Raw genomic sequence first — 24,112 nt, 5'->3', positions numbered from 1 at the left:
CACAGTTCATTCAAACAAAATGAACATGAACCTCACTACTACTTTATCATCACAAAAGACCTTTAACTATTACAATACATAACACATGTTTATGACAAATGTTTGAATTTACTTTCTCATCTGTAAATTCACATTCAACTGCCTTTTAGCCAATCTGAAAAATCTGACTGCTTTCATCTGTTGTTTTAATGATATATTGTAATATTGCTGCTTTAATATCTGTGATATTAATTATTTTAGCTGACTGAATCTTTAGAAGATGTAAAGATTACTGCTAATGCTGATTATGATATATCTGTTTGTAACAAGAAATCTTCACATACCTGGACATTTACACTACATTGCAAAGTAAGTATAAGTAACCCTTTAAGGTAGCGAGAAGGGAAATTTTCACTTTTTTCTTGATTTTTCAAAAATTGATAAAACTGTTACTTTAGACCTTGATACATCACCCCAGGTTTACAAAAGATCGAAATTGCGAAATAACGTTGCTCAAATTAGTGTTTTAAAACACTAGCAGAAAAGACTATAACTGCCGTTTCGTGGATATTTGCATAGTGTTTATCTTTGGAAGGAATTAAATGATAACATCTTATGTGTATACTCTGTTGTTGTCGATTCTGATATAATGGGTTATAAGCTTCCAGTTGCAAACAATGCGTGTTTATCTAACGTCCATTGTCAGCATTATTGTCAGTCGAGACATCGTCGGAGAAACATGGTCATACAGTACTCATTTCGCCCAACCTTCCGCTTTTACATCGACCGCTTATCGCTTAATTTCCGACCACGCGGTCTTGTCCGACCGGAAACCGACCGCATTTTAATCGCGTTTTTTTTTCGCTCGCTCGCTCATTGAAAACATTGACCGCTCGCCCAAACACTGAAAACTGGCACATGGGTGGTCGAAATGGTGGTTTTGATAGTAAAGTGTGAACATACAACTAGTTAACTATTATTACATTATTACATTCTGAACGACACTTCAAATCTAATAGCTGTATTACACTTGTATCGTGAAAGCAACTGAACTGGGACCTCTTGTTACGTGTTTTGGGTGCTTGTTCTAGATGTAATATTTTTATTTTTATTTTAATGAGACAGTTACCCGGTACGTGAAAAAAGCCTAGGTAAATCCTTTTGACAGAGCAAAGAAACGAGGAAATGTTAGTGATTAATTCCTAAAATAACGATATCGAATCCACATCGGTCCACGTCTGGTAAAATTTGACATTCAATTTTTAAAATTAAGTCACGATCATTGAATGAGCTCGGTCTATACCGTATACGTACCGCAAAAGTGTTCCCACAAAAAATATTTTCGACTAAAAACGGCCACATGCCCTGAAAAAATCGAACAGAGCTTGACATGTATGAATAATTTATTGGGCTTGAAAGAAAAACGTGTCAAATTTAGTTATAGCCATAACTGTTTGGTGGCCAGTCGATGAACAATTCAAAGTCCTTCAGGGCTGAAAATCATCGACGCTACTCTGGTTTACTTTATTTCACAACTTGCAGAGAAAACTGATTCGCGTGAGCTCTAATGTATCTTAGCCTAGTATTTTCTTTTTGAACTAAGGTCAAATTCCATCAGTTTGTCAAAATATATGTTTTTCAGCGAATAATTTTGAAGCCTGTCACAGCACAAACAACTATGTGAATCGACGCCGGTGATTGGATTGTACGACGACCCTTCAATTAGCGTCAAATATGCTTTGTTACAACATCATTGATTGGCTGAGAGTCACCTGATCCGAGAACGAACTGGGTCACAGAACCATATTTGTCCGTATTATCAACAGGACTTTGCAAAATAACCACACCCACATTTTCAATCTTTTTTAGCGCGGAAGTTGCCAACAAATGTAAAAAAAAATCGTGAATTTCATGGATTCGAATAAAATAAAGCAAGCGATTGATAAGGATGATTATTAATATTTTCCCCGATGCTCTTCGAATTTTTATTTTTTTTATTTCAAGGTAAGAAATGGCTAGCTGAAGTTGCATCGTCTTCAATGCGGTTGTTTCACCGCGAACAACTCTAGCTCTGTTTTGGGCATGGTTTAGTTTTGCGATGTAAAATAAAATATATATTAAAATAATAATACTTGATTAATTATTTGGGGTTTCAGCCCACAAATTACGGACATGATCTCCATGAATTACGGTCATAGTTTGTCTTCTCTCGGCTGATTGTCACTCTGTTGATCGACGCCCTTCCTAAACTCAGTATGGAGAAACCAACGGGGATCGACATTCCAAACAAACAATCAAAATTATCAACGAAAGACGAGATTTTTCTAGATATTTACAAACATACTGTCATGACAAACATATGTAAAATTAACAAATACACAAAGAGGTGTAATATTAGGTTTTATTTTAGGCTTAGAAATATTTTCTTTCACTCAGCCCATGCATGTAACTGCCATTTAGCTTTACGGTCCTTCAGCATCGGGGGAAAACAACAATAATTATACAAAACACATTGCGAAGACTCAACAATCAGGAAAGAAACCCCAGACAACCCTGTCGTACTTGTGTTGAAATACATTTTGTATTTCACGTCAGAATATTGTTTAAAATAAAACATTCAGTCCAAGCCAAATCGAGGTCAAAGGGTCAGGTTGCGTGCATATAATTATATATAGTTAAAACAAAAAGTATTTGAACTTTTGTCAGCTGTTCAACATCTATAAAAACCAGAAAGACAATTATAAGACAATGTGAACCTCGGAAATTATTCTGTTAGTCCGAATTTTAAATGCGCGCGAGCGAGCAGGTGGGCGGTGATATTTCGGGGTTTGCGCGGTCGAAAATAAAGCGGAAATTGTCCGGTCGAATTCAACAAGCGGTCGCAAAAACGAGAGAAAAAGATGATTGGAAAGCGGAAGCGGGCGGGAGGTTGTGCGAAAGGAGTACTGTAACTTTTCACAACTTTCTTTTAAATCGTTTTATTTTCCAAGTCAATATTCTATTTTACTAATACATTTTTTTTTCTAACGCAATGGCGAAGAAAAGAAAGAAAGCGTTGACAGACGAGGCAAAGACAAATCTGCCACTCAGTGTCGCACTCTGACACAGCAATTTTTTTTCAAACATCGGCCATTTTGTTTCACCATGAAAACCGTTTTATTAGATTCTTATCTGAGACACTTGAAGGATTAGCTTGTTTGTAAACTGTCAGCGTGTACAGTGGGACAGTAATGTTTGTCAGAGGATTATCCCTCGTTGTTCGTTTGCATAACAATGGAAAACCCGAGCGTTCCTGGAGTACGGACTCAAATGCCAGCAGTTTTCTTCATTTTTCGCGCTCGAGCTTGAAATTATTCATTATCTGACACTCTTTATGAGTTCTATGATATCAGTGGTTAATATGTTTGGCCATTTTTAGTGTATATTTATAATAATGCAGCAAATCTACAGTGTTTTATTAACCAAAACTGTTTTTCGCGTTTTTCTCGAGTTGAAGTTTTGATCGAGAACGACTCATTGGGACCGCCGCCAAATCAAGTGCGTTCGGACTAGGACATTCAAACTCGCAGTTATTGTTCAAAAGATAATGATGGTGCGAAATATGTCTGGGTTTTTAAAGAAAATGCTTTGTCACAGAATAATAGTCTGTTAAAGGTGCCAAGTATGAAATAATTTGGGGACAAAAAAACAAACCTGCATAGAAATCGGAATAATAGGTCTTTTGATTATCGGAGACGCATTTCAATGGACTTGATTACGGACAATGCATAACTTAAATTTCACCAGGAAATTCCGCAGTGTGCTCTCGCAATCGCGTACTTAGTCATTTTTACAAGGTTCGCCATTTTTGATGTCACGTGATAATTATGTAAACAATGTCTGTCCAGTTTGTGCGAACTTGCACCTCTATACTTAGTCTTTTGATATATATAACCTAAATTACTGTTCTGAACGAGACAACAGGCAGAGAATGTTTTATTTAAAAACGTCACAAAACCTTCTCGCTACCTTAAACACATTAGATCACACAAACCATAAAATGTATTTATTTTATATTGAATTATTGAATTATGACTTACTGTGGAATACTTTATTTTTTTCTCTATTTTCTTGTTTTTGCTGAAGAAATGATTCAGTGAAAATAAAATCCAGTGAATATACCCTTTTTCTTATATTTTACATTCAACTCATCAAAAATCAGTGAAAATACATTGCATACAAAACAGCCAAAAAGTCTATTCAGTTAAAATTAAGTATTTTACAGTAGTTTGGCCACTTACATACCCCTCCCCCCCATTAACATACAAATAGAGTACATGTAAATACAGTAATTAAAGATTCTGTCCATTTTATTTTTATTTTAAATAAATTTGTTTGGAAAAAAAAAATATATGAATTACTTTTAAGAACACCATAGTGTACTGGGAGTATGACTTTTTCCTGTATCTCCTGGTTGTTCTTTTTTTCTTTCAAAAATTTATGACAAAACACAGACAGATTAGATAGTGTGAAGCCAAATTTGTGTGTGCTTGGCACTATTGGTAGGGTAAAAACTAGAGCCAGTTATTACTGCTCCCCCTGCTAGAGGGCAGTGTATTCAAAGTTGCACTATATTTTGGCACTGTCCATAGAGGGCAGTGTATTCAAAGTTGTACTTTCACTGGTTCCCGGCATCCCTTGCGAATGGCAAGTAGGACGCAGGTAACCAGTAAATGCCATATTGTTTCACAGGGCTGGGATTCCGGCCCAAAGGCATGTGACTGAGTGATGTAATTTGAAAACATTCCAAGTTTCAATAAAGTCATGCTCATCCATTCTGCCTGCTTAAACTTACATATTTGAGATGTTTCTGGCATTTCTTGCTGTTTCTGTGCAAATTTATGAAAAAAGAAACAGTTTCTTATTTGCCCAACTTTCGAAAGTAAAATGAAACCCCTGAACGGCCATGAGCGTCAGCGCTTATGTCAGGTAACTAAGGGAAGTAGAAAAAACAACAAGAAAGTGATGGACCAATCAGAATGCTGGAACCGTTACTAGTTACCAACCTCTTGTGGCTTGGTACGCCATGACACTTGAGGCGAGAACCAGCCTAAGTTGTTCTATGTTTTGTACAGTCTATAGAGGGCAGTACAATCAAAGTTGCACTATATTTTTGGCACTGTCTATAGTGAGCAGTGTATTCAAAGTTGTACTATATTTTGGTACTGTCTATTTAGGGCAATGCATTCAAAATTGAGTTAGTTATTGAACTACAAATATTTATCGTAATGTACCAGCCAATTTAACCAATCTTCATGGTGGTTTCCATGGAAACACATCATTTCCTGGTTGAAGGATGTTGGACAATCATTGATATCCATAACGGAGTGGTTGCGCATCCACTGTGTAGAAAGCAGATATAGCATTAGATGAGTTCGCGTTACTTTTGATCCTTCTCATCTTTCTGTTCCCTCAGGCACCTATACAACTTAGTCGAGTAGCTCTTTTGTACGATATCCATCACAATCATTTCCATATCTCGGCCGTATCTTGTGGTGATAGCAAACGACAGACGCAACAAGAAATTAGTCCTAACTCTCAAGAATGGGTAGCTTCAAGGAACAACAATAACAACTTCAAGAGCAATGAGCGCATTTACCGAGTAAAGCTTTCCTTCGCTACGGAAATCTTCGGCACGTTTCGCCAGTCCATAGTCTTTGATTTCGGTAGTGAGCCTGTACTCATGAAGAGGGTCAGCATTGATGTTGTTTCACCAAGTGACCAAAAGCAGCTCGATGAGGCACGCGATACGCTGATTTGTACATCCGAGAGGTGGGACCGTAGCAATAGAAACATCATAGATTTTGAGCCCCCACTCATGGAGTCAACTGACAGAGATAAAGGGTTGTTATCTTTCTACATACTGCCAACTACACCTGATAAGCTCTTTAAGCATTCTGTACTCGATAAGGCTTTAACCAAAAATAATTACAGACAGCGGATGCATGATTTACTTAACATTGAAGAGATGGCACAATTCAAGGACATCAGTAGGTAAGTCACTCGTGTTCTTGAAAAATATCACACTGCTCTATACGGTAATAGGAAATCTTTCACAGCCTTTAGCAGGATAGATTTAGCTTCTATATATTCAAAATAAGTTACAGAAAAATAGATCATCAATATTATGAATACTGTATTTGAGGGTACATCCATGAGGAATGTGTCATGACTGGAATGAATTTTATGATTTGTAAGTCCCTGTTCGAATGCAGTCCGAAATAGGGGACTTATGGATTGACCTATGTGTGTCTATGTGTGCGTGCGTCCCGCCATATGTCTTAGCCATGCCTGGACCAATAACATTCAAACTTCACATACATCATACATAATGTTATACATATGCACATCAATTTTTTTATCAATCTGATTCAAGATGGCCCAATGGCAACCATTTTTGTACTGAGAATTCATCAAAATCCAGCTTTTCAAAGCTGTTTACAGATGGATTTTCTTAAACTTACATACATAACGTACATAAATTGGACATTATGGGACCTTGATGCACTTCATTTTTCAGATTAGATTTAAAATGGCCGATTAGTGTCCATTTTGTTTTAATGAATGCAGTTCTAGTGCCATATCCCCGACATGCTTTGACTGATTATGTTCAAATTTTATAAATTCATTATACATCATGTCATAGATGTTCAAATATATTTGTTTAGGTATCTGCTTCAAAATGTGCTGAAAGATCATCTAAATCAAGCATATCTGGCATTGTGGAACCAGATCTTGGTTATTTATTGATGGATTTTGTTCAAACTTGGTACATATATAAGAAATTATGGGTCCCTGATGCAAGTCATTTTATTTTTCAGATCGGATTCAAAATAGCATATTGGCGGCCATTTTGTTTTAATGAATGCGGTTCTAGAGCCATATGTCTGATATGCTTTGTCTGATTATGTTCAAATTTCAATATATTCATTACAGTTGTATTCAAAATGGCCAACTGGTAGTGATTTTGTTTTCAATTATTGCTGACGATCAGATACAATAAAATGTTGAAAAAATTGTCATAATCAAGCATCAGCTTCTAGATTCATATCTGATATGTTTATGTTCCAACTAGAAAGCTTTACTCGGTAATTACTATAAACAAAAACTATATATTTTATATTTGATAACTAACAGGGACTGTGCCATGCATGGCTTGTTGACATTTGACATACTTATTCATTAACATGTGGCATTGACATATTAAATAATAGGTTACAATTGTATGTCTATTGGTTTTGTGATTTGATTCAAAATAGCTGACCAGCAGCCATTTTCAATTCTTCATGTATCCTTGATGTTTCTCTGAAGCACTTTGACCTATTTTGTTTACTGTAAATATTCTAAGTGTCGTTTTTTCAAACATTTTAATCTTTACAGACGTCTGAATTAGAGTCCAATTTATGATTATTACATGTAGCTTATTCATTAACTTTTAGTTTATTGTGTGACAAAACATTCACTTTAGGATGATACCAAGTTGAATTTTACTTGCATTTCATAACAAACCAACGAATTGATATTTTGTAAGTTAATACAATCACAATAGAATAAAACTCAAACTCGACATTTGAAACACCTTGAACACAAGTAGGTTATTCACTTGCATGATCAGAATATGCTACAGAGAAATGTGATCATTTTCTACAAAGCAATGCATTTTCGTTTCTTTTTATTTGAAACTCTTTCTAGACTATACTTTTCCTTTCCAACAAAATTAAAACCAATGCATATTACATAAACATCACAGGGTATTTTTTGGTATGTAGAAATGCCAACATATTTTTTCGTTTGACTGTTAACTTTCACAGTTCAAGATGCCCTATTTTAGAGCAAAATTAGGATCTTTCACTTTTCCCTGATCCATAAATTAGAGTATTTACGGTATATTTTGGTACAAAAGCAAGATATAATAAAATGTGATTTTCATTAAAATAAAATTAACTAATGAGCAAAATATAATTATATCTAAGACCTATGTAATGTTTTTGATCGAGGTTACAGTGTGGCGCTTTTTCACATTGAGTTCAATCTCAGTGATTCATATAACCAAGATTCACAATGACCTTTCATTGATATAGTTTAACATATAAGCTAAGGCCCTTGGGTGAACTATTGGTTTTGTGCTTGTTCACAGAAACTAAAATAAACCTGTTGGTGAGTGTGTGAATTTCCTGTTTTCATCACATGTTAGTCTAGGCTCACCTGAGACTTGATCTCCACTTAACTAACAAGATAAATAAAAAGAAACATGATGCTTGCCTTAGCTTGTATTGTACTAGATTGTAAACTTTACTCTGTATCGTAAACTCACAGAATTTAAAAGAAACAAAAACATTCCAGGTTTTTCCAGGGTAAATATTTTATAAATAGTTTTTAAATTTCCATAAAAAGCATTCACGCCTTTAGAAAATTTACTGTAATTTACTGAGTGACAAATTTGAATAAATGTTGTGGTCGGTCGGTAGAATGATGTAGCTAGTGGATGAGCCATGACTGAAATAGACAAAATTGTTGCAGAAGCACTAGGTTCAAAAAGGTTACTGCAGAACATTTTTAAAATGATTAGAAATATATCAGAAATGTCATCATTACAAAATTGTCAATTTGAAAAGAATTATGCTAAATGTTTTACTGTCATCGTGATGATTTCAAGGTCTATTGCTTGTTTTATTCTGGCTAGATATGTCTACTAAGTATGTTTTGTAATAATGTGATTGCATATTCAAAGGGATTTGCAGGATATGTGTGACTTCTTCTTGCTAGACACAAAGCAACACGAATGTTTCCTCATGTGTTGCCCTGTGTGTATGATATACTCTATCCACAAGTTGGATCAGGCAATGTTGCCTAAAAAACAACAGTCATAGTTTTTCAGGCAACTGGTCATCCTTCGCTACAGTAGTTACAAGTATTATCATTGCGTTGGCTCAATCACTGCTTGGTGCATAACCTCAAGAGTTGGTTTCTGTTACATACCTTTAATTTCACAAACGATTTGTCTTAATGTTTGTAATTTGATGTGCTGAGACCTGTAGGAACCCTGGTAATGAAAACAGGTTATTGCTTGTGCTGGTTATGAGCAGTCTTTCTCATACAACTCCAAATCCACTGCCTATATAATACTAAGAGCATTTATTAAAATGTGTATTCTTGTACAGGTTCAATGTAAAGGCAACGTTGCAGCTTGTCCCTAGTTTTCTCTTGCTACCTGGTCGAATGCAAGGTGCTAAGTATTCGGTCAATGGAGAATTATTTGCCCAGATGCGGTTGAATGATGACCTATCGGAACAGACTCCAGGTGGACGACTAATTCTGAATAGCTGCAGCACTGCATTGTTCTCACTTGTGTCTTACAAGAAGACCACGGATACTGTGTACGAGTTAGCTGTGGAAGAGAAGGGCAAAGGATTCATCTTTCTCAAGGTCTCCAAGAACTGTGTAAACGAATTGAAATTATCTAAAGATACTGAGATAAGAGCAGAAGTTCAGTTTCAACTTAACAGGTATTATATGTGTTCTTTCATGTCTCACTTTTTCAGTGCTTCAGATACCACTGCACAGTAATATCGTACTATCCTTTTCTGATAAATAATGAATCATGTTTTGCTCATTGATCTTCTTTTGTTTCCAGGCTTCCGTTATGTGAAATGCATTATGCTGTAGATAAAGTACCTGATTTAGATATGTTATTTCCAAAAGTGAGTTCCCCTCCCCACATTCCATGGACTCCACACAGGTAAGTTGTTGAATGATATAACTTTATTCCAATATTTCAATATAGTTTGCTTATACAACTGAAAAAAACTGACTTTCAATCTCTCTACACTTATATTCTTATATTTCTAGACAGTGGAGTGAACAGCTAGACACTCGACTCAATCCTAAACAGAAAGAAGCTGTGATAGCAATGACAACACCTCTGAATATTCATCTGCCACCCATTCTGGTTATTGGACCATTTGGTACTGGTAAAACTTTCACCATAGCTCAGGCATCTAAACTTATCTTGCAGCAACCCAATGCTCGAATCCTCATCTGTACTCATTCCAACAGGTAGGTCAGAATCAGAATCAATGCAAAGCTATTAGCTTGTGCCTGATTGGCTCCCCAACTCTAATTCCTAACAGGCCAACCAATCAGAGTACAGCTTATTTATTGACTGGTATTTTCGATGTATCGAATTGTGTCTTTTATATATGTTTTGACTCAACTGAAGAATCAGTCAGTGTGGGCAGACAAAGTGATACTTAAAGATTCTGTAACACTATAAAGCTAAATGTATTTCACTTAATGTCGAACATTGTTTTTAACGTCTAGGCACTTTAATTGTTTACTCTCCGGAAGTGAAAGTCTTATTAATAATTAATAACATGAGGTAATTTATAGTTTTTGATGTGCTGAAACCTGTTTTGAATTGTACATAAATAGAGGTACTGGGGAATATAAACATATGAAGGATGTAAAATGTATTACATCATTTATTTTTAATTATTGAAAGCATATCTCCAATGAAAGTGCATGTTGACAAACATAGTTGCATTTATTGTATGCTTGATCATTAACCCCCTAGTCCTGTCAGCCCTACGTATTTTTACATTGACTTGACCAGATTAGGGTTAAAATATGACTATTAATATTATAACTATAGACACACCTTTTTTCATTTACATAAGCCCATGTGCTACTGATAAAGCAAATATGGTATATGATAATAAGTACCAAAAAGTATAGTATATAGTGAAACCCTGAGAACTAAGAAAATAGATATGCTGAGAGATGTTTGAAATATTTTATATATAATATTATATAAGGTTACCTTATATGTATGTTTTAAAAAGTATTTTTGGTTTGAACAGGGCTCAGTTTAGACAGGGAAAACTTTATTATCATTATAACTGAGCATATGCAATTTTTTCTTTTATTCTGTTATGTCTTGTTGTTTTTTTCCCTACATTTCATTCAAAAGCACTGTGAAAGCAAGTGATGTCTTCTGCCACATTTGCAGCTAAAATCTTATCACTATCAGAGTCATTGATGTCCCCAGCCACTGCTGTAGCTAGTATTTCATCGCAGAACACTTTCCTCTCCCCAAAAAACAATAGTGTCATCAAAGTATTGTCTTTAATTAAATCGATTTTTGTCACCTTTCACAAAATAAAAAAAAAATATTTGTATGTTTCATTTTAACATTTCCTCTTAATTCTGCAGCGCTGCTGACTTATACATCAAAGAATATTTACATTCCTATGTTGAATCAGGCCATGACATAGCCAAGCCTTTGAGAATCTATTTTAAAGACCGCTGGGTTAGCACTGTCCATCCTATTGTACAGCGATACTGCCTTATCAAGGATCGTTCATTTCAACAACCTACAAAGGAAGACGTGTTGAACCATCGTGTTATTGTCGCCACTCTCAGTACTTCTCGTAACCTTAGTCATCTAGGCTTAGAACCAGGTAATTATGTAAACATCATTACAATTTATTTATTTTGGTAGATTTGATTGTTAGTACATTGCACACATAAAACATTTGCCTGTTTAACAATTGTTATCACGCCGTTTGTCAGGTTTCTTCACTCACATATTGCTGGATGAAGCTGCCCAAGCCATGGAATGTGAGACCATCATGCCCTTAGCACTGGCTACTAGAAACACCAGAATCGTACTGGCAGGAGATCACATGCAGGTCAGTGTTTTCCATGTATCTGTCCACTAACCACTCGTGGGAACTGCCATTGTATTGTCGACCTTGATAAAGTGTATATTTTGCTTAGCTTTTGTACTATCTCTACTACCTTTCAGGTATGAATAAATATAGATCATCATTGAGGTAGTTATACTTTCTGTATCAAGTCTTTAGCAGTACACCTCAATTAATATTTATTTTCTTTTTATCTCTACATAGCTGAGCCCGGAGGTCCATTCTGACTTTGCCAGAGATCGTGGTTTGCATGTATCCCTGCTTGAGAGGCTGTTTGAGCATTACCCTGATGAACATCCATGTAGAATCTTATTGTGTGAGAATTATCGATCTCATGATGCAATTGTTGATTTCACTTCCAAATTATTTTATGAAGACAAGTTGATAGCCAGTGGTAAACAACCACCCCATAAGGATTACTTTCCGCTTACTTTCTTTACTGCCAGAGGTGAAGATATTCAAGATAAAAACAGTACTACCTTTTATAATAATGCAGAGGTATGTCATTTCTCTCAATACATTCCTTTCATGTTTTGAGTTTGATCATCTGTTGACACCTAGTTTTCTGTGACTACTGATTTTAATAAATTAGATGCAATTTATTTTGTGAGTAGATTTTGCCCATATTTGTAAAAGACTACTATATACATTTAATATTTCTGTTCTCTAGTAGACTGCTATACATATTTAGTATATGAAAACAAAATTCTTCTAATGGTATATTTTGTTGATATCTAGTCTTTTTTATGGAAATCTTTGTGACAGAGAGAAGGCCATTACCAACTTCCATTTCTTTGCAGGTGTTTGAAGTTGTGGAAAGAGTAGAGGAACTTTACAAGAATTGGCCAATGGAGTGGGGCAAGAATGACACAAATAATATCGGTGTGGTCACTCCATATGCTGACCAGGTGTTCAGGATAAGATCTGAGTTGAGAAGAAAAAGACTGAATGGTGTGAATGTTGAAAGAGTGCTTAATGTCCAGGGTAAGAATGAGTTTAATCAGTTGACTCAATCAGTTGATTCATGCTGTTTTGGGGAGTGGCCAATCAAGCCAAGATGTAATAATAATCATACTGCCAGTTTGATACTTTAAAATCTGTCTGTACCGAATAAGAAACTAAGAAAACTGTTTGGTTCAGTGTTCACAAAAAGAAGGCATACTTGATCTATGACTTCTTCTTCTACATATATATATATATATATATATATTCACATATTACTAAAATTCTCTGACATGACATTTGATTAGAGGCTTGCTTTTTCAAAATTTGTAGCAGGTACTATATTGTATACCATTGACTGCTTTTGTTTTGAAAAGTTATACTGTGCAAGGCTTAATTATTTGCCTGGTTTTATTTTCAAAATGTGCTATAAACCCAGTGAATTTTCACATTCACGAATAGAATTTATTGTTCCTTCACAAACTAGTAAATTTAAAAGTGAATAACCATGCAAATATTTTCCCTTCTACAGAGTACCTTGTCTTGTAGTATATGAGTCAGCTTTTTTAGCCCTGCTGTTTACTGGTACAATGTCAACGAAGCAAAGCTACATGTATTCATATAACTTATTGTCAGTCAATATCAACTACACATGTTTGACCTCCAACGCTATCATTGATATGGTGTTTTTTTCTTTCAAACTTTTTCATTTTGTGACAATAATTTCAATTTCAAATTTTGGACATCTTCTTTCCACCTTGGCTGGACCTTCATTAGATTTGCTAATTTTTTGACAAAATCTTCAATACTGTTGATCACATTGCTTTCACAGTGTGCATTGCAAATAGCTAGGCTATATCAGTAGACACATTGCTAGTTTTTACCACTGCTCTGATGATCTACCCTCTACTCCTTATTACAGGTAAACAATTTCGAGCTCTTTTCATCAGTACCGTACGCACAAGAAATACTTGTAAAACACAACAGAATAAAAAAATTACCAAAGCTCACAACTCCGAGGAAGAAATGGATCTGGGATTTTTGTCCAATGCTAAGTTATTAAACACTGCCATAACCAGAGCCCAGTCTTTAGTTGCCGTCATTGGTGATCCTGTTTCATTATGTTCTGTCGGTAAATGCAGGTAGGTTGATGGATCTCATGGAAGCATGTACAGTCGATTGTTATGTTCAAAAATGTCTTAATTTGTGTATAGACGATGGTGAGTGACGGGAACTAATATCGATTATTAACATTTTTTGTGTGTCTCTCTTCTGTAGAAAACTCTGGGAGAAGTTTATTGAAATCTGTAGTGAAAACAAGAGTCTGATGGGTATGACCTACTCCACAATCAGATCTCAGCTTGATGGTGTTGAACTGAAGAAAACATATACACTGAATCCACTAGCTCCTGAATTCATTCCGAGGGCCTTGAGAGCTCAGATGGTCGGCATGCCTTTCATACAAGGATCAGGAGCTGTACCTGTAACAGCAATTCCAGATGCCACTAGAGGTCATGCATTTCAGTCTGCAGCCAATCAACAACTACCCAGTAGTCCATTGGTGGGAAGTCCTAGTAGACCTTACGGCCCTTTTCTTCCAATGGGCAGTGGTAGTTTAGTGCGGCCGGCTAGTCCAGTGCACAGAATAGATCCACACACTGGTATGAGTTATGTATACGTACCAAACGTGTATAATCCGGGTGTTCTCATGCCTGTTCCACTGCGCATGCTGCCAAATGGTCAGATGCTTCAACCGTATGTAGATCCCAGCTGCATGTTTCCTCCCAGAATGCAACAGCTGAATTACCTCAACATGTCACAAGTCTCACCACCAGGTGGAGCCTTCAATCCTGGTCCTCTCACACCGCCTCTCCAAGCAGAGAAAACACTGGGCAAGAAAGATCCTGAGAAACCCAGGCAGGATGCTGCAGCTGTACGTCCAGTCCCTACACACAATAAAGAGTGTCCTCCTTTTGGAGGATTGCTGATGGAGGGTAAAGATGGGGTGGCTTTAAAGATGAAGGAGAGGCAGATGCAGGAAGAGTACAAATACTTAAAGCGTACAAGAGGAGAAGAATATGCTAATATGTTTTTGTCATCACAAAATAGGTTGGGTGGCACATTTGGTAGATTTGACAATCGTTTTATTCCACATGCTCTGTTTTCACCAAGACAACAAGGTCCTCATTCACATCAACAACAACAACAACAACAGCAGCAGCAGCAGCAACAACAACAACAGAGAGTTACTCAAGGATTTGGGGATCAGCAGAATTATCAGCAACCACAGCAGTGGTTAGAACAGCAACAGCAGCTACAACAACAAAGAATGGCAGCCATGAATATAGCAGTGGAGGGGCACGGTGGAGCTCCATCTAGAGCTGCGGACAGCTCAGACACTGCAAGACATCAAGAGAATGCCCAGAGACAAGGGACATTGGGTAATATGCAAAATTATGTCAGTAATACCAATGCAAGTCAAGATGGAATATCCAGTGGTAGTAACAATGTCACCCGGCCAATGGAGACTTGGACTCAATCTAATGATGACCAAAGTGTAATGGATATGGTTGGGCGAATGCCACAGATTAAAAGCATTACAGCGGTTGGCCATCGTAATCAGTGCCGAGAAGTAGCTCAACAAGCATATGGTGAGAAATGGAGTGAGGTAAGTCGTAGCGGTGATGACTGGAACAATGGATGGAATGATAGTGGTTTGCAATGGGGGAACTCAGGTGAGATGCGTTCACAGCGTCAGCCAACAAACATGGGACCAGTGGACATGTCAGCATCATTGTCAAAACTATCTCAGGCCACAGGAAGAAGCACACCATTGTACGAGAGACAAAGTGAAAGAAATTCTCCAGCTTATAGAATGTGGCAACAACAACAACAACAACAACAACAACAGCAGCAACAACAACAACAACAAGAGCAGCGACAACAACAGTCTCAACAGCAGCCACAACAACCTGTGTACCGATATTCAGTGGAAAACTACCCAAAGTTGGGTAGTCGATCTATGTCTCCACTTTCTCAGCCACAGCAAGTGAGAATGGGAGTACCCTCATCTACATCTCCATCATATTCAGAAGCAAGTAGCCCAACTTCCCCAAGTCAGCAAGGACAGGTAGCTAAACAAGATATCAAGACGCCGTCTGGTATGTCCTATGCTAGTGCGTTACGTGCACCTCCAAAACCCAAACCAAAGCCAGTAGCTGAGGGTAGAGGAACTGCATCACCGGATCCACTGTCATTAATTAAGGATCTTAATATCAGATCAAATAATGATGGGTATTATTCATATTTTAATTAACCAAATGGTTATTGTAATTTGGAGAATGGGGGCTTCTCGTAACAGTCATGGAGTAACTTTTGCGACTACCTCTGAAATCTGCTATTTTTTTGCAGAGTTTTTTTTTTTTTAAACTTAATTAGGTTTCTTGTAACAGTCATCAAGTTGTGTCATCAAACTTTTGAGGATAATATATACAGTGGTGTCCTTAATACAAACAGTTGTGGAGAGGCTAGAAAGTGAATCTAATTGATAGATCATACGTAAATTTAACAAAGGTATATTTCTCTATAAAAACTTTCTCTTTAATGTTTTTTGCCATTTCTATATCTATTTTCTTATTCTCTTTTTTTGAAAATAGTTAAAAAAAAAAAATTTGCTTTGAAAACAAAATTCAATTATTTTGTTGTTGTGATTTATTTACCAGTTTACTTACAACTATCAACTTAATAAATGCAAACAAAAAATGCAAACAAAAAAATATGAAAAAAAATGTAAAATACAACAAAAAATATTTTCTATTAGTGTGTGTGTGTGTGTGGACCTTGTAAATAAAGTTTAGGTAGGAAACTTCATGGTATAGAAATATGGCTATTTTCAGCATTTTTTGAAGTACCATATTGTTTGCTGGATCGTTAAAATATGACATATTTTGACTTGAGATACACCTTTATAATTTTTGCAAATGAATATGCACTACTAGATAATGTAGTTCTTTTTGTTATTTCGGTGTACTTAGTAATTCTTGCCATGGATTAGGTTTAGTCGTATCATTCATTTAATAAAATTTGAAGTTCCTAATTGTGCTCTCATATGTAAAAATTATATTTTTTTGCTGACTTTTTTTATAAATTGATATTTGGGTTGCTCTGGTTTATTAGGTAAATGAGAACGATTGTTTTCCTTTTTTAACAACATTTTGTTTTCCATTTTCTGAAACAAGTTTGGTTTTATTTGGGCTGAATATTGCAGCATACTTTTTTTGCTCAATGCTCTGTCTAACAATGGTGATTTTGAGACCAGTTGTTTATTATTTTTGGAATCTTTCCCATTATCTTGTCATCACTTCTTAGTTTTTACTGTTCACTAGTTTAATTCCGAATTGCCCTATGCAATTCCTTGAGCTTTTGTTAATCTTCAGTTTTCAATGTCCAATGTCCATCGTTGCTGTAGAAATGCACTACTAATCAAAATGGAAAAAATAACTTAACTCCTCACAATCGCATAGAAATGCACCGTAGAAGAATTTATTGTCACTCTATTTTAATTTCACTAATGTGACGGTAAAACAATAAGTTCTATTTTGCTACATTTCCATGCGGTCTTTAGTTTAGCCAATTTTACTGATAACATGTAGTGACTAATTAAAAGCAATTACAGTGTTACATGTATTTATTTTCCCAAGGTTCACTTGTTATAGTATTAGTTTAAATTTGTTGCTGCCCGCAATTTTGTAACTTGAGTTTCAACTGGAAATGCATTTCAAGTAAGTGCTGTGACTCCCCTCCCCTTTTGAACCACCATGATTTTTAGTGATAGCAAATTTCCTCCGATATTTATGAAATATGACCAGTTTAGAGTATATTTATACTACCGTAGATCATGCCTTTATTCATGTAATATCTTCAAAAAATGTGTCTTTAAAATGACAAAAGGGTCTACTTTTGTTAAAGTCCACTTTGCATGACAGAAGGTTAATAAAACTGTCTGTATTAGGATGAAATGTTGAGTGGCGGAGCACCAGCAAATGCATTTTCACTAAAAATTATATTTACATTTAATCTTTTCTTAATACGTTTCTTAAAAAACTAAGTGATTTTTTTTTTTTTTTTTACAAACCAGGCTTTGTGCAAAGTGTTGTTCTTTCTTTGCCTCCTCACATTTATGTATTTTTACTATTCAAAGTTGTGCACAAAAACTAGAAGACTTAACCTTTAGCTGTTGAACGTTTTTTTCTGAGATTTTAAATTTGCGTGGATGAAATTTTGTGAAAGTCATTGTGACTCCCTCTGTCTTATTGAAAAACCCTGGCAAAATGTTCATTGCTAAATTCCGTAATAGGACCCTGGCAAAATGTTCACTCCTGAATTATTTAATGTTCTCTGACTCCTAAAAACTGGATTTGATCTATCAACAATTCCACAAACTTGTATAATTCAAAAAAAAGTATTTGTTTGTTATTATGTTCTAGGTAGCACAGTGGAATATCATACATTTTATGAGATGCAAAGAAAAGACCTTTTCTTTATTTGCCAAATTTTCCTGTATTTACTTCTAGCACACTTATAAATACTATTTTCATGTCTTTTTCATATATTTTTTTGTTCAATATACTGTTTAAAAAAAGAAAAAAACGCACAAAAAAATAGTTGTTCTAAAATAGGTACATGGTGGTAGTTAAAAACAATGAAATAATAAAAAAAAAAATACTGATAAAGAAAAAAAAGTAGTTTCGTTAACCATGGAGTTATCCTTAAAAAAAGAAACAGGGAAAAAAGACTTGATTCTCATTGTACATATTTGAACATGTAATATATGAACCATTTTTGCGAAGTTGATCTCTCTGTACATAACAACGATATCGTACATATATTTAGTATCCTTTCTCACTTGTATATACCTCTTTTTATGATTATCAGTGTACCCTTACACCCCCATGTAGATCACTATTTTGTCACATCACCTTCATTTAGAATGGGTGGGTGAAACCAAGTCTTGTGTAGTATGGGGGTGGAAGGTTTTCAGCATTCTTGAAAAATATTAGAGTTGAAATCATTAAAAGAAAAAATCTAGTTCTCAACTGACAAAAAAAAAAGATATCACAAAAAAGTTTTTATATATTTTTTGACATTGGGATTTGGTAAATAGTTTTAGTACATATACGACTATCATTACAATTACAAAGAATGATACGTTTCCTTGGTCGGGGTTTGCTACTGATTTTAAATGTTTATAGAATAGTTCCTGTATACATCAGTATGTTTTTCTCATATTTGTTGTCATAGCAACATATAGTATTTACATAGGTGCATAGATCTTCTGTGTGTAGGGTTAGGTGTTGTTCTTGGGACCAATTATTCCAACGAAATTCACTTAAATCCAATTATCGGGTTCTATTCCTTAGTTTTGTGTATCTTCTCGGTGCAGTTTGAGTGCATAGTATAATGTTTTTACTAATAGCCACTCCCATTTATTGTTACCTCTAATGTTAGAAAAAAGTTCAGATTTTTTTTTTAGTGTTTGTAAATAGTTATGCAGGTGGTAGGGAATATTTCAGTGTTTGAATTATGTTATTCATTTATTTGTTTGGATGGTAATGATTGTTTAGATTCCGCCAGATAGTGCATTTATCTGTGTTTTTTTGTTTTTATAGATATTGATAGTGTTTACAGAAAGTTTCTATTTATTTATGAGTATATTGCTTGAGTGCTGTATTTTGTCTTTATTTTTAGCCTTATGTTTGTTTTGTTTGTGAAGGGCATAATTATGTGTTTCTTACCAAATTAGTAACTTCTACAGCTTAGACATTGGCATGCCCAAATGACAGTATGACAAGTAAGCACGGTAAATAGTTGTTGAGCATATTGTAATTTTGTCAGAACTTTGTTCAACGTTTATTGTGCTCGCAAATAGGGTTGAGTTTAGCTTAAAACTATTTTATTGCTCATGTCCACTATTTGTGCTTCTACTTAAGGTTGCGGGACTATTATTTGCATACTTGTTTTCATCTTCTAATTGTGACTAAATGACTACAAATAGACCCGGGAAAGTATATATTTTTAGAATCGCCAGACTTCAAGCTTTTCACAAGTGTATTTTGCATGCCCGTATCTGCATTCTACGACGCGTTACTCAATCAAAGGTGAAAAATTACTTTTTCTGTAAAAAAAAATAATTACGCATTCATGCTGGCGATAAGAAGTATTTTTTTCACTTTTCCTAGTTGTTCAATAGTCTGGTAAATTGAATGTGTCTGGTCAGTTTTATTCAAGCAACGTGTTTTAAAAAATAGTGTGCTGAATTTCAATTACTCTTTTAGTCACATTACCCCAAACTGAAATCACAACTCGTTGGTAAATAATCGATGAAATAGTTTGTCTGGACACATTCAAGTTCCTCTCATTGTCACCTTAAAGCTGTGAAAATTTGGTGTTAATCCGACGACAATAAGTATACGTTATTTTTTGTTAAAGACCTTTTATTTTGAAAAACATAAACTCTGCTGCCTTGCTTCCCTTCAGAAAATATACATTTTAACCAACTTACATGACATTCTATGTTATGTTGACTTTATCATATGAAAGTTTATAGTGCATTTTATCAATAAATAAATAAATGTGAAAATCTTAATTTTTCAACACAAATAATAGTCTCGCTACCTTAATACAATGTCTATAATGGAAAGCCAAGCCCAAGTCTGTATGTTGTGTGTACATGCCTTGTTACAGCACAACCGAGTGAAATGTTTTGCTCACTTATAGTTTAATTTGAGAGTTCAAGCCACAGGGTCGCTTTATGTTTGTTATAAGGACTTGCAGTTGAATCTCAAACTTTATTGACTGGGTTGTAGAATTCAATCATGCTGTTTAAAATGGTGTTTTAACTAATAGATTTCTGGTGTTACTACTTTCTCAGTACCAACTATATTGGCCTCCTGGCTGCAGCTTGTCCACGGTTTGGCAGAGGAGTTTTTTTGTTTTCACACATTTCATAACCTACCAATAAAATCAATACATCACTGTCTGTGTTTTTGTTTTGTTTGTTTTTTAGTGAAAAATAAATAAATTTTATCACAATCCAGGCATAATTCTTTCATTCAAAGCACATATCTATTACCCGATATGATAAACCAAAAGATTGTTTAATTTGATTTATCAACAGGTAGTCAATTTGAATTTGACCAATAATTACAACTGTAAATTTATACTATATAAACATATACTTAATTCAAATGATCTATGTTTAATAACAATTATCTTTATAAATTGTAAAACTTTGATTTAGCTATGCATGAATACCTATGAAAATTTGCTTTGCATTTGACCTATAGCCTCACTTTCACAGTCCATGCAAATGTAGGCTATATAACAAATCTGAAATATTTACATGAAATAGTGTGCCCAGAGTGGGTCGACTTTGGATGTACTCGCTTGCAATTTCTATAAAAGTCAACTATTCCAAAAATTTAGTTCCTGGAAGCCTTTATGGTGGTATTGAGGAAGCAGGATACTTGTACCCTGATGTGAATGGGCTAATTTCCACCCTTTCACTTCCATTTCAATCTTTCACAAGATAGTTCGATTTAATGCCTTATAAGAAAAAAAATCTTGTTGGTGATACCTTGTTATAAAAGGGTTACACAGTGTTTGGTTACATATATATATAATTATAAATAAACAGCTTAATTCTTGTGTACTGTGAAACACATTGAAATAGCTACATGCTATTTTAGCAAATTTCGATCAATTTATGTGTGCTGATAATCATTTGTTTCATTGGCATTTTGATGTAGCCAAAATGATCTACTGGTACACTGTCAGCACTATTACATTTTACAAAATGCTCATCTTTGTATTATTGATTCACTAACATTTAGAATTGTGTAGTTTTTTTGTTTTTTCGACTTGGTGTAAAAAAAATAATAATAATCATTGTACAACTTTGGATATAACTTTTGATCAACCTATAAGGAGAATGTATATTCACCATCGCCTCATCATTTCATTATAATCTGTACCTAGTTTTCCTTGCCTTTACAACACAGTTATCTGTAGTTGACATTGAATATAGTAGTTTAACCTTGTCAGTGTACAGATCAGTTTTGGGATTTAATTCTCGCCGTTATTAATCTTACAAAATGGTACTAGTACTCTAGTAAGTTATTAGATTAAATTGATGACATAAACTGGATACAAGTTATGTTATATAAACATAAGAAAAAAAACATTCAGAATATAACATAACTAGCATAAGTATGTAGTTTATTATTTAGAATCAAAAAGAATTATTTGAGTAAAACTTGCATATATGCAAGGTACAGATTAACAATTGCTGGATAGTAACCATGCATTGCTATTTTTTGGCTCATTGCTGAAATAATTATGTACATCTGTGTTTTATGAAGCAATAGTTGCTTGGTTTGGAAAAAAACTTTTATATTATTATTAAGGTGGTGTATATACATCTAGTGTGTTGTTTCCCACTTCAGTCACACTTTTTTTCCCTCATATTTTTAATATTTTAAAGTTGCTTTAGAGTAGTATGGTTCGAGTAGGGATGATGGGATGGGGGTAGGGATGACTTGTTTTATTTGAAAAATGTATATTACTTTTGTTCATCACCTTGGCTATCTGGAATCTAACAAGTTATTTTAAGTCACCCACACTGACCTGCTGAGAAGAATCATGTGTTTTTTTTATTACAGTAACAACAAATATGCCAGTATGTTAAAGAAACAAAGAACATGCATATATATGTATTTTTGTTCTGTTTATCCTAATGTCTGATTGTGTTTTCAAAGATCAATTAGTGATTCATCTTTATGCTCAACTTCAAGAATTACCCATTTTTGGAACTAATTAAGTATAACCTTTAGTTTCGGGGAAATGAGGTTTTTCTGTGTTTTACTGTCATTGTGATACCCTGTGCGAGCTGCTTCTGGCATTAGTAATAGTGCAGAGATGTACAGTAGGCGAGTGGGTGATTTTTGACTAGTGGTAGATTCAGAGAAATGGTCAGATACCGTGATAAAAATGAGGTACTGAGTACAGCTGGTGTTTCTCGTGTTTTTTTACCAGTCTGTTAATCCATGTAATTCTTGTCTTGCGCATCTTAACAGTTTCACCTGAAACGTTTCATTCCAGAATCTGTGTCTTGTATACTCACTGGAAAGCCGTCTTTTTGGCATTATTGTTGATTGGGTACAAATATTTGAGTGCAATGTTTCACTTTTTACATTTTAGTTTTTAATTCCCTGTAAACGAATCTGCTATGTTTTATTATTATTGTCATGTTCGACTGTGACATCCTGCAAAACGTGTCAGTCGAAAGTATGGTAGGTGTCCTCTCAGGCTAAGTTGTTATGGGTGTGTGAAATTATGAACACTCGAGAGATTTTCAAAAACTTGTATTCGATGTTTATATAAATGAAGTTGACCAAATTGGTGTACAAATCAATATCTTTTCTTTCGGCAAAAGACGACCCATATACGTATGTGTACCATGAAAATGTCTTTTAACTACTCTAAATTGTCTAATTGCTCAAAATATGCATGTCGCTACTTGTTCACACAATGAGAGGACACCCACTGTTGAAATTGTTACTACTATCAACAACGAAATGTTTTCTTTGCGAAATGGGAACATGTTATTAACCAGTTCATAAAATGTAATCATCATATCTCGTTCTATTCACTTGTGGACTAAAATCGTATATTCATGGTGGCAGTTACTTGTTACATGATACCCATATGTCTCCAATCTCTAATACACTTTTGACGTTTACATCTGCCCTGTTGTTGTGTCCTGGTTCAACTCTTCTACAAGTATATAAATGTACTGTCTGACCAAAACGTTTATGTGTATTCTTAATATGGTTGATACCTGCGTATCATTCAATCTGCAAACACTAACTTGGCAATGAATTTTGTAGAATACAAGTTTCACATTGAATGGTTATGCCAGATGGAAATCGAAAAGACAATATTGGATTATTTGTAATAATATTGTTTTACTTCTAAAAGAGAAAATATGATTTCTGGGAATCCAACTGAAGATACAAACAGCAGGCGTATTGATGTATTGTTACACTGTCTGATCTGTATTGCAGTATGTGTATATTCAAACCTATGCTGGTCAATGGTTAATAGGTTGTTCAGAATAAAGCTAACAATGTGTTGGATATCACGTCGTCATCTGTTGTCTTTGTTCTATCATTTATGCACTATATTATGACGTTACCACTGGAACTGGAATTCGAGCGTATATATAGTTTTAAAGTTAGTGGCGGGACGTACACTATTAGTTGGCAAAGACAAGTTTATAACTTGGGTTTCTAATAAAATTGGTATTATATGGCAATATATATACATTAGGAAAAGTGTGTTTCAAATGGCATTTTGATTGTAACTCACTAGCTTGATTACCTACTTGA

General features: G+C 34.8%; 1 protein-coding gene across 1 annotated transcript in view; it reads left to right on the top strand.

The window, feature by feature from the left end:
• LOC100368776 (ATP-dependent RNA helicase with zinc finger domain-like) overlaps positions 1 to 23,860 on the top strand; it is a 45,609-nt gene extending 21,749 nt beyond the window's left edge. Inside the window, exons 8-18 of the mRNA XM_085502319.1 lie at positions 241 to 348; positions 5,435 to 6,012; positions 9,180 to 9,524; positions 9,653 to 9,757; positions 9,868 to 10,074; positions 11,230 to 11,477; positions 11,590 to 11,708; positions 11,928 to 12,221; positions 12,524 to 12,707; positions 13,588 to 13,807; positions 13,944 to 23,860. Coding sequence (XP_085358445.1) covers positions 241 to 348; positions 5,435 to 6,012; positions 9,180 to 9,524; positions 9,653 to 9,757; positions 9,868 to 10,074; positions 11,230 to 11,477; positions 11,590 to 11,708; positions 11,928 to 12,221; positions 12,524 to 12,707; positions 13,588 to 13,807; positions 13,944 to 15,981 — 4,446 coding nt within the window. The 3' untranslated portion in view covers positions 15,982 to 23,860. The remainder of the gene's footprint in view (positions 1 to 240; positions 349 to 5,434; positions 6,013 to 9,179; positions 9,525 to 9,652; positions 9,758 to 9,867; positions 10,075 to 11,229; positions 11,478 to 11,589; positions 11,709 to 11,927; positions 12,222 to 12,523; positions 12,708 to 13,587; positions 13,808 to 13,943) is intronic.
• Positions 23,861 to 24,112: the final 252 nt, after the last annotated feature.

Source organism: Saccoglossus kowalevskii, chromosome 8 (genome assembly GCF_978046115.1).
Source record: "Saccoglossus kowalevskii chromosome 8, keSacKowa6.1, whole genome shotgun sequence".
Classification (NCBI taxonomy): domain Eukaryota; kingdom Metazoa; phylum Hemichordata; class Enteropneusta; family Harrimaniidae; genus Saccoglossus; species Saccoglossus kowalevskii.
This window is presented reverse-complemented; position numbering and strand designations above follow the sequence as displayed.